A 16485-nucleotide genomic window follows, 5' to 3' on the forward strand; every position below is an offset into this window, starting at 1 on the left:
AGTTACCTTTAAATCACAGGCTTCTAATAAAGCCATAAAACCAGATACAATACAGGAATCGTCAGCTTGATGCCAAAGTCAGGGGATGCTTAGCTCTAACCTTGGCTTGTATTACCACTGTCAAGCAGCTGCAAACAATATAACAACTTCAGCATTAGAGTAAGCGCTCATTTGCTTTATCATCTTTGCTTATCTTGAGGCTTAGTACAGAATCTTTAGCTATTTTGATTTGGAAATTTCCAAAATACAGCTTCTGCTCTGCTGCAACCAGATCATTCCCTTCCCCTACAACAGAGATTCAATACATTTTATATTCACCTCAGCAAATTTTTATCCCAGTGCTAACCATGTTTATGCAGAAATAGATCTGATTGATTTCAAAGGAATGCACTTCTGAATAATTTTGCCTGGATTATATCATCTCCCAGCACCTGAGCTAGGTGAACTGGCACCTGAACTGGGACCCTGCCCTCAGCGACCCCACCCCCACCCCACCCTGGTGTGCTCCTATTTTCATCTGGTGCTGGAGAGTTAGCAGTGTGGGTTTTGCTACTCCAAACGGCTGCTTCACAGCAGGGGTATAGCAAGGCTGAAGTAGACAAAAAGTGCAGAGCTCTTGACCCCACCCCACACCTCCCTACCTCATTCTTCAGAGAGATGCCTCTCCCCCATTCAAACACATGTCAGGGTTCTGTGTTTGGGCAGGAACCCTAAGGATGATTCCAACCTCATGTTAATTGTTGCAGGTACAGCCTCAGAATACGAGTGCTCTGGCAACTTCCCTGGTCTGGCGCCTGTTAACTCCACAGGCCACCAAGAACTTACGTCACCCTGTTTGGGCTTCTCCCCTCTGCTTGGGGCTGCCTTCTCTTGGTCAGCCCTCAATGCTCTGGCCCTCATCACAGGCCGGGCCATTGTTATATAGCTACAAAATCTCGCAGCTGTTCTCACAAGATCACCGATTCCCGTCTGAAATCTCACAAGAGTTCACTGCGATATCTCATGGGGTGCAAATCGTGTTGCGTGAGATTTCGTCATTGTCAGGTGATGCTAGGTCACCCGACCAAGGGAGCCAGTCAGTCTTGTCAGGGCCCGACAGGGTGCTGCAACCTGTTGGAGCTAGGACCCTGGCAGCACCAGCTCTCAGCTGCAATGTCTCATAGTGTCCGGGGGGGGGCACGTTAGGGTTATGGATAAAAGTGTTGGACTCCTCCCCTCTTTGTTCTTCCAGTGTTAGTCTCCATTTTGTCTCTCAAGAGATGGATGTTTGTTTTGGTCTCTCTCTTCCGCTATGAGCTACAGCTGAAATTAAGCTGCAAGCCTTTTCACATTTGTTTGTAAACTTCTTTTAAATAAATCCTTGTAGTTCTTCAATACTAAAGAACTGTCTCAAGACCTTTTGCTTTGCTGCTTTCTCACCCAACTGGTTTTGCCCACGGTCAGGGACACGGTGATTGGCCCCAGAGGAGGCGGCGATGGTCTGGCACCAGCCTCGAGAGGCACAGAGCAAGCAGCAGCGATGACAGGATCCTGATACCCTGATTCACAGCAAGGACAGCCCTGATGTCAATACCAAACCACTGATACAAATGGTCTGGCAGCATCCTTCTAGAAAAAACATGTCAGGATTAAACAATCACAGATACTGAGAAAGAGACACTGGGCAACATCCAGACTAGTTAAGTCATGACTAAACATCACTTAAAGTAAGAAATGAGCAACTTAGTCCAGATGTTGCTCACCATACTTAACAATTTGGAAGAAAAGGGGAATCTTTTAGTCAGATTAGCAGAAATTAAACCAAAAGGTTGAAGATTAAAATTAATAAATAATCAATTAATAGAGAGATTAAAGTTAATAAAAAGTTGTTCTGGTAAGAACTAATCTGCCTACTTTCCGTTCACTATGATCTTAACTGATAATTACCATCTTTACAAAATTAGCCCACTTGTACCTTAACTGTTCACGTGTCCGCCATCTTGAATCAGGGTAGATTACATCATTACAAACTGTATGCCTGAGCTGTTCCTTCACCTGTAGCAAATTTAGTCCAAAACATTTAGGCAGTTCACGTTAGCCCATGTTCACATGTCCGCCATCTTGAATTAGGCTAGATGACATCATCACAAACTATGCCTTTGAAGTGTTCCCACTTGCGCTGTCACTGTTCACTCATTCGCCATCTTGTACTGGGGTGGATAACATCATCACAAACTATGCTGTCCCTACAGCTATAGCAAATTTGGTCCAAGTCGGTTAGGCGGTCCACAAGTTAGTCCAGTTGCACATCAAATGTTTAAGTGTCCGGCATTTTGAACCGGGATGGATATCATCATTACAAACTATACCACCGAGGTAACCCTGTGTGTCATTCATTACAACTGTAGCAAATTTGGTTCATATCAGTTAGGCGGTTCACAAGTTAGCCCACTTGCACCTCAAATGTTTACGCATCTGCCATTTTGAATTGGGGTGGATGACATCATCACAAACTACGCCATTGAGGTGTCCCTAAAACTGTATCTAATTTAGATCTTATTGGTCCAGGCACTGTGAAGTTGATGGGGGGCACCATTTCCTCTAACAGGGATTCCCAGATATTGTTGACTACAACTCCCATCATCCCCAGCTGCAGTGGCCTTTGACTGGAAATTCTGGGAGTTGTAGTCAACATCCGGGAATCCCTGTTAGAGGGAACACTGGCCAGATACACACACAGGCACACACACAGAAACAGGTGTACCCATACATTTACTTTCCTTATAGAAAGTAGGCTAAAAAAGTCTAAACTATATTATGATAATATTTTCTGAATGACAGAAATAAAACTTCAGAATATTTTTGAGATTTCCCAGCACAGATTGCAGCAATATTCACAAAGAAGCCTATAGATAAAAATACCATCAATATTACCAAATTGTTTGCTCTTATTCATACTGTTCAGACTCATTGCTGCTGTAGGAAATAGGCCCTATCTTACATGCCAACTGTTCCAATATAAATATAGACAAATGTAGCTCTTTGGGAAAACCACCATAATAACTGAAAACCTTCATTTCTTTTTAAAGACTCCAAGGGGCTCGTTGCCCTTCTGTGGAGAAGCCTTTCATGGTGCGGGGTGGCGGGGGGGGGGGATTGCTATAATCTGTAGAAAAAGGAAGCCTGCTTTGGCCTTACTTTGTGAGGCTTTGGGCCTAATTTAGCTGAAGTTTCTCAACCCTTGGAATTTTGGTCCTGGAATCCCATAAAACTTGGAATGAGTGATGGGAACAGGGGCTTCAGGCAGACAGCTCATCCTACTAACATGAGCAGAACAGAGCTTCAGCTGGCTGACCTTTTTATAGGAGCTGGGAAGGTATCAACAATAGGAATGGTTGCCTATTCGGCTTGTAAGTTTCTGGCCACCTCTGGGATATTCTTTCTCCTCCATGAGGCTTGTATGTTTTAGTCATATTTAGTTCCATTTGGCTTTTGCCAGTTTACTCTCTTCCATCACCACTTTGACAGAGGGATCAACGTATGTAACAATCAGCCAGTAACAGCATCCCCTTTCCCCTAAAGAGTGAACCGGAAGTGGACCCTATCACAACTGACAGGCTGGTGGCCTCCAGTGATCAGCCAATCAGCACCAGGTGGGTGGGACCTAGAGGGCCATAAGGCAGGAAGAGAGGGGTTTCTTTGCTCAGAAGCAGCTAGGCTGGAAGTGAGAGAGGATGGGCAGAAGGTTTAGTGAGGAGCAATGGAGTTTTGCTGCCTCATGGTCAAAAGCTAGCCTGGAGAATTCTCTCATGGAAGGACATCTGCAGATCCTTGGGAGACAGGATTGCAGGAAGCTTGACTCTCATCAGGTTTGGGGTGAGTTCACGGGAGGGCGAGAGGAAGCGTGGGCTTTTAGCTTCTGGAAGATTAGCCTAGGGAACAGTTTGTTAGTCAGTTTGCGTTATACTTTATTTTATTTTTGTGTGGTCTGTATATCTTTGCAACTGGTCTAGGACTGTGTGCTTGTAACGTAACTAAGCCAAGAAAGCAATAGCCTGTGCCCATCCAGCCAGCTAGGGCATTGAAAGAGTCTCCGTAAACTTTAAAGGTGCTTCTATATTTTCTTACAAACTTTATTCTTTGCAACTGGGTAATCACAATTTTTAAAGTGTGCCACTCCAATATCAACTGGAGTGCTTTTTGGAAGGAACATTGTAATCTACTGAGTAGTTTTACCTGTAAGTAACTAAAAGCTGAGAAAGCCTCAGACTGAAACTGTCTGTAGTATTTTGAATAAAGTTCAGTTTTCTTTTTGTTTTTTACACATTTTAACCAGCCTCTTTGAGTGGATTTTTAACTCAGGAAAGGAGTTTACTCTGGTGCAAACATGCCTCAATTTGATCGTTCAGCTACCAAGGTTTCTCACCACGTGTAAGATTGCACGTGGAAGGTTTTTGTACTTCTCCAATAGTAAGGGAAGGAGAGTCTCCCTGGAATAGCACCCAAGTCCAGGGGTGTGTGTTAAACTGTGTTAATAATTAGGTGGCGGCGGCAGCGAATAAGCTATTAAGTACAGGAAAATTTAAAGGAACAGTCCTTGTGGGTGAAAGCACAGAGAGGGGATGATTTGGCATTTTTCTTCCCCTCACATGGGCTGGCTCTAAGACAAAGGCTGGGTTAAATGTGCTTCAACATCCTTTAGGAGAGGAGAGCTGGTCTTGTGGCAGCAAGCATGACTTGTCCCCATAGCTAAGCAGGGTCTGCCCTGGTTGCATATGAATGGGAGACTTGATGTATGAGCACTGCAAGATATTCCCCTCAGGGGATGAAGCCGCTCTGGGAAGAGCAGAAGGTTTCAAGTTCCCTCCCTGGCTTCTCCAAGATAGGGCTGAGAGAGATTCCAGCCTGCAACCTTGGAGAAGCTGCCAGTCTGTGAAGACAATACTGAGCTAGACAGACCAATGGTCTGACTCAATATATGGCAGTTTCCTATGTTCCTAACATGGCTGTTGAAAATGCCACGGAGGAGGGTGGTGCACAGGAGGTCCAACTTGGCCAAGACGAGGGACAGCAGGACAATCACAAGGCTGGAGCAGGTCAAGAGTGGGGCTGCTGTCTAGTGTTGTTAAGGTACAGTAGAGCCAACCAAGCTTTAGCTAACCTACTTCACATCTTACAATTCATCAACTGTGGCTCAGGCTTGAGCTTAGTAGTACCAAGGGGGCACAGTGAAGCTGCTAGTGTCCCTGAGCAGCAATTTGGGAAGGGTTATTGACCCCACCACACTAGTCTTTGCTGATGAAGGTACGCCATGTACCTTCAATAAAGTTGTGGCCTGTTTTAATCCCAGCTAATGGTGACTGTCTCTCTTTTCCTCCCTCCCACCTGCAAGTTCCAGGAAGGTTGCTGTTGCAAGCAAATGCTATAAAGCAACACAAAAAAGCAGAGATGTGTGTGCCAAATTAGCCATAAGACAACACACACTTTTCAGGGTTCTCCCACAATATTTAAATATTTGCAACTAGAGAGAGGATAAGCTTTTAAACGCTCTCCTCCTGGCAACACTTGCTAAAATTTCTGCATCCTCATTAAACCAAATTTCAATTTTGACTGCAACATCACACATTCAAGCATATTTTATATAATCCACACATAGGTATCATCATCACTAGCTCATACGTAATTTATATACAATGCACACTTATTTACATTACTGAATTAGGATGCCTAAACATACAAAATCCTACTGAAACTATTTCCTAGCATGCAGCAACATTACTATCCATCTCGCCTTGGAGATAATGCTAATGCTAAGCATTAACAAAACTCAAGCCAATATAGCAAAGCACAACTCAGCTAAACATCACAAATTACATTCCCATTACAAAGGGCCAAAAGCAGGGATTAAATGGGATGAACATGATGTTACTGGGGAGGATATCTTTTCTCTTTTCTTCACTCTTTTCTTTGTACAATGGTCTCTTTATGCAGTAGGATGAAAAAGCTCTTTGGCTCAGTATTTCCCAATCCAGGAGCTTCACAAGCACTGAAACGATAAACTCATCTCTGAAGGCCAATATTGTGTTTTGGAGCGCATGTAGTGGGGCAATTCAGATGGACACCCCCCTCACACAATTCAAGGATGCCCCAAGAGCATGTCAGGACAATCTGCAGTGACATCAGAACAGATGCACTCTTGGGGCAGCCTCAGCCTTATCGCATCAGTGTTCATCAGACTGAATCAACTCATATTTATTTATCATATTTATATACCTCCCGATATATACATCTCTAAGCATATTGTTATGGCCTTGCTCACCAATTATTGTGAATAAAGATTTTTGCCTGCAAGCAACGCCTGTTCAGAGTCATGAATCTGACAAAAGAATATCAAGGTATCTTAATGGTGTGCCCACCCAGTGTCATATGCTCTCTCAAAGACTACCAGTCCCAGAATTGCTTAGTCCCGTCAGCATTTCCTATGCAAACGAAGGAGGAGCCAGTATGGTATGGCTTTCAATGGAAAAAGGAGAGGGACAAATACCATAATAAACCCGGGTTTGCGGTCTCAGGGACAGCAGGAGTTGGTGTTAATAGGGTTACAGGCTACTAAACATACATCAGTAAGTGGGTAAGGTCTCTGATCTCCAGAGTGCACAGAAGAACAGACACTAAATCTCAAAAATAGGGAATGGTGTTGAATGCGCATTTGTCTTTTGTGCATAATATACATATATGCCACACTACTATGTCTGGCTTCAAATAATTGAATTTAAAAGAAGCTGAAGGATACAAATAAATCCTCCAATTTTTCAAAACAAGCAAAACCTTTAGTGGGGAGGCGAGGGTCTATGTTACAAGTTTGTAGTGGCCTACAAAAGTGATGCTTGGATATCGCCTAGCATCTACCCACTGAAATTCAAAAAGCAGAATTCTATTAACATTCCAGAGAATCTGAAATCTTCCAGATAAGTCTTCTATGTTGCCCTCTGTGCAAGTTTCAGTACCTATGGTATTAGCAGTTCACCATCCCTTGCAGTTCTGTTACATGCAAATTAAAAAGTATTGGGAAAGTATTGAAATAGCTTCAGCTAGGGAAGAAATATGCTGCCACATGTATATATAACCACTACGCCAGCATATATATACACCAGCATACTGTATATATACACCAGCAAATAAATATAAATATATATAACCACCGGCTCCAGACAGTCTTGGAGGAAATCGATTATCTAGACCCATTTCAGACTGGCTTTCGGGCGGACTATGGGGTGGAGACTGCTTTGGTTGGCCTAATGGATGATCTCCAATTGGGAATTGACAGAGGGAGTGTAACTTTGTTGGTCTGTTTGGATCTCTCGGCAGTTTTCGATACTATCAACCATACTATCCTTCTGGAGCATCTGAGAGAGTTGTGAGTGGGAGGCACTGTTTTGCAGTGGTTCCACTCCTACCTCTCAGGCAGGTTCCAGATGGTGTTCCTTGGAGACTGCTGTTCTTCAAAATCTGAACTTTCTTATGCTGTCCCTTAGGGCTCCATACTGTCTCCAATGTTGTTTAACATCTACATGAAACCGATGGAAGAGATCATCAGGAGATTTAATGCAGGGTGCTATCAGTATGCTGATGACACCCAAATCTATTTCTCCATGTCAACATCATTGGGAGAGGGCATAACCTCCCTAAATGCCTGCCTGGAGGCAGCAATGGGCTGGATGAGGGATAACAAACAGAGGCTGAATCCAGGTAAGAGAGAGATACTCATTGTGTGGGTCAAAACTTGGGAGAGGAGTTTGAGCTGCCTGTTCTGGATGGGGTCACACTTCCCCAGAACAGGTACTCAGTCTGAGGGTGCTTCTGGATCGAAGCCTCTCTCTGATGTCCCAGGTTGATGCAGCTGCCATAAGTGCCTTCTATCAGCTTCAGCTGATACACCAGCTGCGTCTGTTTCTTGAGATAAATGACCTCAGAACAGTGGTACATCTGCTGGTAACCTCCAGACTGGATTACTGCAATGTGCTCTATGTGGGGCTGCCCTTGTATGTAGTCCGGAAACTGGAGTTGGTCCAGAATGCGGCAGCCAGGTTGGTCTCCTGGTCATCTCAGAGAGACCACGTTACTCCTGTTTTGAAAGAGCTACACTGGTTGTTGATATTTTCTGGGCAAAATACAAGATGCTGGATATAATCTATAAAGCCTGAGACGGCTCGGGCCCTGGTTGTTTAAGAGAACTTTTTCTTCATCATGAACCCTACCCCCCATTGAGATCATCAGGAGAGGTCCGTCTGCAGTTGCCACCATCTCGTCTGGTGGCTACTCAGGGGTAGGCCTTCTCCACTGCTGCCCCGAAGCTTTGGAACACGCTCCCTAGTGAAATAAGAGCCTACCCATCTCTTGACAACTTTTAAAAAAATCTTTAGACACGCGTCTGTTCACCCAGGCTTTTAATTAAATCTATTTTAAAAATAATTTTAACATTGTTTTAAAATATTATTTTGAAATTTTGCATTGTTGTAATGTTTTAACTTTTTCTGTTATTCTATATCAACATTTAATTATTTAGTTCCTGGCCTTCCTCCAAGGATCCCAAGGTGGCATACTCCATTCCTTTCCACACCCACACCTTTATTCCCTCAAAACTCTGTGAGGTAGTCTGAGAGAGTAACTGGCCCAAGGTAATCCAATACGCTTCGTGAATGAAGGGGAATTTTAATTCAGGTCTCCCTGGTCAAAGTAAAAGATCTTAGTAGAGGAGTTTTCAACCTCAGGTTTCCAGATGATACTGGATTAACAGACCCATCCCGGGCCATGTGGCTGGAGATGATAGGAGTTGTAGTCCAACAACATCTGAGAACCGCTGCCCTTGTAGCCACTATGATACACTGGCATGAGTTCTTTCAGTAAAGTTTAGGAACATAGGAAGCTGCCATATACTGAGTCAGACCATTGGTCCATCTCACTCAGTATTGTCTACACAGTCTGGCAGTGGCTTCTCCAAGGATGCAGGCAGTTTCTATCACGTAGTTACATTCCACCCTTCAGTCAGTAAAAAACTATGCCGAAGTTCACTTAACGGTTGTCCTAAAATAAATTGCGGAGTTTATTTGGTCTAACATGACCAAGTTATCTACATGTTCCGAACATCTACAGTGAGATAAACATACAGCGAGAACATTTTCAAGGAATAAACAGTTCCTTCATTTTAACTATCCTTGAGTTTTGTTATGGCACTTCTCATCATTTTCCAGGAAGCCCCCAGCTAATTTACCTTGAACTTTTATGACAAGGAAGTCATTTCTAGCTCATCTTTGGCCAAAACAAGAGTAGTAGTTGTTGTTGTTTATTCAATTTCTATACCGCCCTTCCAAAAATGGCTCAGGGTGGATTACATAGAGAAATAATAAATAACTAAGATGGATCTCTGTACCCAAAGGGCTCACAATCTAAATGACACATAAGATAGACACCAGCAACAGTCCCTGGAGATACTGTGCTGGGGAATGGATAGGGCCAGTTACTCTCCCCTGCTAAAGAGAATCACCACGTTAAAAGGTGCCTCTTTGCCAAGTTAGCAGGGGTTATCACTCCACAGCATATTTCACCTCCACATAACCACTGATCTGTTTTGGGTTTTTTGTGCTCAAACAATAAAATGTGTCCAAAAGAAATGATAATTTACCCCTGGGGGTAAAGTAGGTACTGACTACTTGTAGATGCCCAAGACTGAACCAGGGACCTTCTAATTGTAAAGCTTGAGCTCTACCACTGAGCAAGAGCACCTTTCCAACCCTCATTATGTTTGCCTATGCCAAATGCTAAACAATTAAGGATATCACTTTACGAAAGTAATAACAGTTTAGAAAGGGATATTAGCCCTATTCAGATGTTAAGTTCAATGCACATACAATGTGTGTGTGTTCAGTGTATACATGTACAGATCTGTATGCACAGTTATGTTCAATGCATGCACAGCTGTAAACTGGGTAGTTTTTTAAGTTCAGTCTGAATTCGGACCGGACCACAGGTCCGCAAACTGGTTCGGTCGAACCAAGTGGCTGACCCAGTCCCTTCGACTGAGACAGCCCGAACAGGTTCAGTGGTGGAAGGGCTATGCTTGTAATGGGGGATCCAGTGACCGTGCAAGCAAAAGGGGATCCCTGAAAAGGCTTCTAAAGGGCAGTCAGGGGTGGGGTGGGAAGGGGAAAGAGCATCTTTAAAAGTAGATGTAAAGGGCTTACCAGTCTGGGGGTGGCCACGGTAGCAGTACCACTGCTCCTTGAAGACCTTCCTGGCCCAGACCCAAGGCACACACGGCACTCCCCCCAACAATTTTCTATTGATACTAGAAGACATGAACTCTTCTCAGACATTATTCAATCTGGGCACAATGTATCCAGGTGAAAGAAATGCACCAGCTAACCATGGCCCCCAGCACCAGTGCAGTTTGTAACCAATCCCTGCCCCCCACTCTCCTCGAGTTCTATTTATTTATTTATTACATTTTCTATGCCGCACTTCCTCCAAGGAGCCCAGAGGGGTATACTACATACTTAAGTTTCTCTTTCACAGCAACCCTGTGAAGTAGGTTAGGCTGAGAGAGAAGTGACTGGCCCAGAGTCACCCAGCTAGTATCATGGCTGAATGGAAATTTGAACTCGGGTCTCCCCGGTCCTAGTCCAGCACTCTAACCACTACACCACATTGGCTCCTTCTACACTTCTCTGCAGAAGAAAACACTGTACCTAGAGATTATTTCTTTCCATGGACAATTTATTTCCATGATTTGCAATGTTGGCTGCTAGCATTCCAAATCTCAGGAAGAAACTCTCCCTGGATATATCGTCCTCGGCAGATAAATGCTGGACACACAGGCTGCCATCTTGTCTAAATGACTCAACGGAAGTCCTCTTGAAATTTAGTCGGCCTTTAGAATAACTCCTGAGTGGTACTGTTGAGTAACTTAGTCTGGATGTCAGCTGCTGAAAGCAGGGGCACAGCAATGGAGTGTGCCAACTCAGGGGGGCATTTGCTCTAGAACTGGGTGGACTGTACCCGGTTTGTTTGTTTGTTTATTTAGTCAGATTTATATGTCGCCCTACTCCCATAGGACTCAGGGAGGCTTACAAGCAAACATACACAACAACAACAACAGTTTGAGGAAATGGAGCTTGGCCGGCCCCAATTCTTAATACAATTATATTTCAGGAAATTAAACCATGCAGCAGAAAGGATCTGGCATGATTTTTAATGAGATTTCTCCCATAATAGCAAATGCTAAGACTAGCATCTTTTTTTCTTTTGCAATTTCAAACATTGTCTATTCTCTTGAAGATACTGTGGGAAGGCTCTTTAGATTACATCACAAGGACATATGCATTATCTGTTTGCGGTTACAGCTTGAACTAATAAATCTGACATGCTGGCAATCAAGAAAAGACCTAAGAATGAGAAATCATTCTGTTTGCAACAACATCAGTATATATTGGCCGGGGTGGGGGTGGGGACGGGACATACGAGGGTCACAGCTGGGTCAGAGAGAATTATTTACCAACAGAGGCCTAGTTCAGAGTACAGCCTCAGCCAAGTTTTAGGTAATAGAAACTAGCAGCAGGTATTATGCAGACCTCCCCTCCATGCATAATTTCCCTTCTAACCATCTTCACCATTAGATGCGATCACTGCCATCCTGAACTGAAATTACATTGGGTACAATCACACACCCCCAAAGTGTGTGGCTGGGCTTCATTAAGCTTCTCAAAGACAAATTTAAGAATGTACCCAGGTTCATCATCACATGGGCTGGCTATGGTCATGTCCAACACTGAACCTGAGTGGTGGAGGGGATACATGCGTGTGGAGGCAGGGAAATGATGTGTGCAGGGCAACAGCCTATTCCTGATCCCTGGAATCATACTGGACTGATATGTTAAGTGCTTCATGGAATACCCAAGTGAAACAAGTCCTGATCAGATGTTGTATGTGGACACAGGTACCTGTACACATGACATGTTTTGGTGTGAACACATTCATTATAAAAGTATTGTACCTCAAATGCAGTGTAGAGATAAAGAGTGTACTACTATGTGTGTGTTGAATGTAATGTGTGAGTAACTGTAGATGCTTACACTGTACACATATTCCATCAACACTGAACACAGTGTGCAAATAGGGATATGGTCTCTGCCTAGAGCATGCACAATATGTAAGGCCAATTCGCACAACGATTTCCTCAACACGAGATCATTTTTTGGAAGTCACCTTGTGGTGGAGGCTCACATTGGAATCGATTCTTGTGAATGGGTTCACCACGAGAGGAGAGCTGGTCTTGTGGAAGCAAGCATGAATTGTCCTCTTGGCTAAGCAGGGTTCACCTTGGTTTGCCTTTGAATGGAAAACTACATGTGAGTACAGTAAGATATTCCCCTTAGGGGATGGGGCCGCTCTGGGAAGAACATCACATGTGCGAATAACTGTACGTGCATACAGAACTGAATGTACACACACAGAGATTGTATGTGCAGAACATAATGCATGAATAGGGTTTTTCTCTCTCCCTCTGCTGTGGTGTACCCATGGACAAGTGTCATTCCGCATGGGTATCTAACCCAAAGATAGATGATGCATCCATCACCTTTTGGAGGAAACAGCTGTGTGAATCAGCTCTAAGTTGGATGGGCTGGGGCAAAAGAGCTGGATAAGAAGTGAGGATGGGGAAGGAGAAGGTTATACCTACAACTGATAGAGGAAAGACAAGGTGGTTCAAGGAAAGCTATACTGAAGACATGTACGGTGAGTATTTAGGGGGAAAGAGGAAGACTGTTCCAGGCCTGGGATGCCCCAAGGAGTGGGAGATTTGCATGGGAGCAGGAAAAGAATACAAGGACGACGGATATTTATATACTGCTTTTCAACCAAAGTTCCCAAAGCGGTTTACATAGATATAAATGGCTCCCTGTCCCTAAAGGGCTCACAGCCTAAAAAAGAAACACAAGATGAACACCAGCAACAGCCACTGGAGGGATGCTGTGCTGGGGATGGAAGTCTGATATCTAATTAAATAAAGTTTACGTTAAATGTGAACTTTGATTTAATAGACTGTTAGAACAGATAAATAAAACAATCTTATATTATTATGGTGTTTTATATTATCACAACCCAGGGCCACGCCATAAAAATATATTACTACTACTACAAATACATTCTAACAGAATATTAATTGATTATGACGACTAAAACTTCCAAATGTATGCTGCACAAACAAAGAAATGACTTTGAGCACTGAAATATTAAAAAAAAATCACTCCAAATTTTGAAAGTGTCATTTTCATACAGTGGAGGATTTGCCCCTCTAGAGATTTAAGAAAAAAGCATCCTTTTCTTTCATAGTTTTCCTGTCAGAACTGGGGAAAGGCTTACCTGTTTGATCCTGGGATTCACCTTGGGTAACAGGCTGGCTGACAAAACCGATGTAAACTGAGAGCAGCAAAGCTCAGGGAAGGGATTTGGTATGGGGACCTCCAGCATGCCAAGTTCCATCTTTAGTCTCCTACATTGAAAGAAGATAATGTGTAATATGAAGATAAGCATATTTGTGGAAAAAAATATGAAGTGTTGAGAGATTCAGAGATTTTGTTAGGCATACTGAAAAAAGGAGTTCCATTGTGCCTGATTAACAGTTCTGTGTTCCTTAAAAGCTTTCATAGCCACTTACAGAACTTGATTCAATAAAAGATCTCCCATGCTCAAAAAAAAACCACCTTTCTATAAAAACAAACAATAGTTTATGTTAGGAAAACAAGATTAGATTATTTACCACAATGTTTGTGGCCCTCAGTTACAGAGAAAGACTACCATCTTCAATCAGTCAAGAACCTTTACAGTCAAAATTTTACAGGTGGGACCCTAACTCTAAGCACATGTACACGGAGCTATTTCCCAATGAATCCTTTGGTTTTGGTAGGATGTATTTTCAATCAAATGTGCTTGAAGTCACAACCTTCCTCCTGACGAGGAAGAAATGCCACACATTTAAAAGTTACACAGAAATCAATGGACCTTGCTTCCAGAAAAATGGCTTACTGGATCACAGCCATGATACTTGACCCCATGAATTTTGCTCTAAAGTAAGCCCCACAGTGCTCAATTGGACTTGCTCCGAAATAAGTGTATGTTTTAAAAAGGCAAGATTTAGATTTTTATCCCACCTTGCTTGCAAAGAGCTCAGGCTGATGTACATGCCCTCCCCATTTTAACCTCACAACACCCCTGTAAGATAGGCTCGGCTGAGAGAGACTGGCCGGCCCACGGTCATCCAGTAACTTTCATGGCTGAGTGGGGATTTGGACCTGATTCTGGGCACACTTACTTGAGAGTAAATCATTTCAATTCAGCAGGATTTCCCTCCAGGATGATATGAACAGAAGCCAGGGCTAGGGATCTGCACGGAACCGGTGGCGGGGAGGGGGGGTTGGCTCCAAAGCAGGGGAGCATTCCTTTAAGGGCGAGGGAGGGTGCCCTTACCCCTCCCGCCGCGTTTCCCCCACCGGTGCTCAATTTTAAAAGTCTCCATTGGGGCAGCAGTGTACCTCCCTATAGCCCTGTGTCCTCTTCGGCTGGAAGTAACAGAAAGTACCCAGCGTGTGCACACACGTCATGCTTGCTCCATGGGGGAAACGTGGCGGGAGGCATAAGGGCACCCTCCCCCGCCCTTAAAGGTATGCCCCCCACCCCCCATACGAACTGGCCAAACAGCCGGTTGTTTGAAAAGGTTGGGAGGCCCTTAAAAGGGCCTCCAATCAGGTTCGTGCACATCTCTAGCCAGAGCTGGCCCTAATATTCATTCAAATGAGGCAGCTCATTTATAGAGGAAGACTTCATGAAAAGCAGATGTTGGCACCATCTAGACTGCCTGTTTCTTAGATTTCTTTCTAAGATGTCATAGGCCAGGCTTGATAGGAATGCGCTGCATATCTAAACAAGCACTTTGGGTAGTCTCAGATGCAAACATTTAAGCTCTTTTTTCTACACACTAGACCTTTTATTTGCTAGCTCCTACACTGAGAACGTTTATGGACCATAAGGGAAGTTCCATAAGAGCAACAGAAATGGTTTACATTCCCTGAAACACTAGATTATAGAGAATAGTCCTATAAGGAGATATTCAAAGTTTAGCAGAAATATGGGCCCAGTACAGGGGTGCAGACAGAGGGAAGACCTAAGGAGCAGCTCCTCACTTAATTTTTTGAGGGCAGGAGGAAACACACTCTTGAGGGGAGAGAAAAATATGTTTGGGGGATTGATCCAGCTTCTTAGATTTGGCAGGGGGCACTTAGGGGAAAATCTGCACCCCTAGCCCAATAAGAGGTCTGGGAGCATCTGAAAAATCTAAGTACTGTAGTACATAATCAGCTGCCACCAAGAACCTTATATAAAGGCAGTCCTATGCATACGTATTTAGCAGTAAGCCTAGCCACCTAAAGGTGTAGCAGGAAAGTAACTTGCCTAGGGAGCAAGAGGCTGCTGGTTCAAATCCCCACAGGTATGTTTCCCAGACTATGGGAAACACCTATATTAGGTAGCAGCGATATAGGAAGATGCTGAAAGGCATCACCTCATACATGGGTGATGGCAATGGTAAACCCCTCCTGTATTCTACCAAAGAAAACCACAGGGCTCTGTGGTCCCCTAGAGTCGACACTGACTCAAAGGCACAACTTTACCCATTGATTTCAGTGGATTTTCCTTCCAAATATACATGCATAGACTTGCATTGCTAGCATAAGTAGTTAAGGGTTAAAAAAATTGGGAGAAATATACCGCAGTATCCATAATTCATCTGACACTTTACAAGAATACACGTGTAAAGACATCCTGAAGCAAGTTTTTTTAAAAAAACGTAGTACAGTACTAAGTTAATAATGTGCACATGTTCTGGTAGAAATGTGTTTCTGGATAAGCCTGCTACTTTAAACTGCCAAAATATGTGTCCAAATATGAGCCAGTCTCCTAAGTAACGATAAGGTGAACACAAGACAGACAATGATGCTTCAGTTCTCCTGAAGACTTATCATTTATAACCCCTGCCTATTGTTCCTTTTCAGAAAGTGCTTTTGTTACCGACATGATGGTAAATTGAACACCCACATCACAGTGTCACAAGTTAATAGTCTTTATTCCCCAGGCAAGCCTCAATGACAACGCTTCCCCAACCCACATGTGTGTAAAATGTGGTTGGAATAAAAGAATGCATATTATTGTTTTAAAAGTTATTGAAAAAAAATAACTTTTAAAATCCTACAATGTGACAGTCTGAAACCCCCTCCATTCTACAGAATATCTTCAACCTATTTTTACTTTCAAAGACAGATTTGCATGAATATTGATATATCTCACAGGCCTCTAAAATGTTCTGCAACTTATGCTGACTTAAAAAAAAATTGAGTCCTGCTTTGCACTATCTCCTCTCAGTCGCACCAGAGTCCTTTGAAGTTACTTTTCTCTAGT

General features: G+C 43.4%; 1 protein-coding gene across 4 annotated transcripts in view; it reads right to left on the reverse strand.

Moving 5' to 3' along the window:
* Positions 1–16485, reverse strand: part of GRB14 (growth factor receptor bound protein 14) — a 73100-nt gene that overhangs the window by 55754 nt on the left and 861 nt on the right. For all 4 annotated transcript variants that reach the window (XM_053263204.1, XM_053263186.1, XM_053263225.1 and 1 more), the window contains exon 2: positions 13399–13528. In XM_053263204.1, the coding sequence (XP_053119179.1) occupies positions 13399–13528 (130 nt within the window). The remainder of the gene's footprint in view (positions 1–13398; positions 13529–16485) is intronic.

The sequence above is a fragment of the Hemicordylus capensis genome, chromosome 1 (assembly GCF_027244095.1).
Source record: "Hemicordylus capensis ecotype Gifberg chromosome 1, rHemCap1.1.pri, whole genome shotgun sequence".
NCBI classification, from domain to species: domain Eukaryota; kingdom Metazoa; phylum Chordata; class Lepidosauria; order Squamata; family Cordylidae; genus Hemicordylus; species Hemicordylus capensis.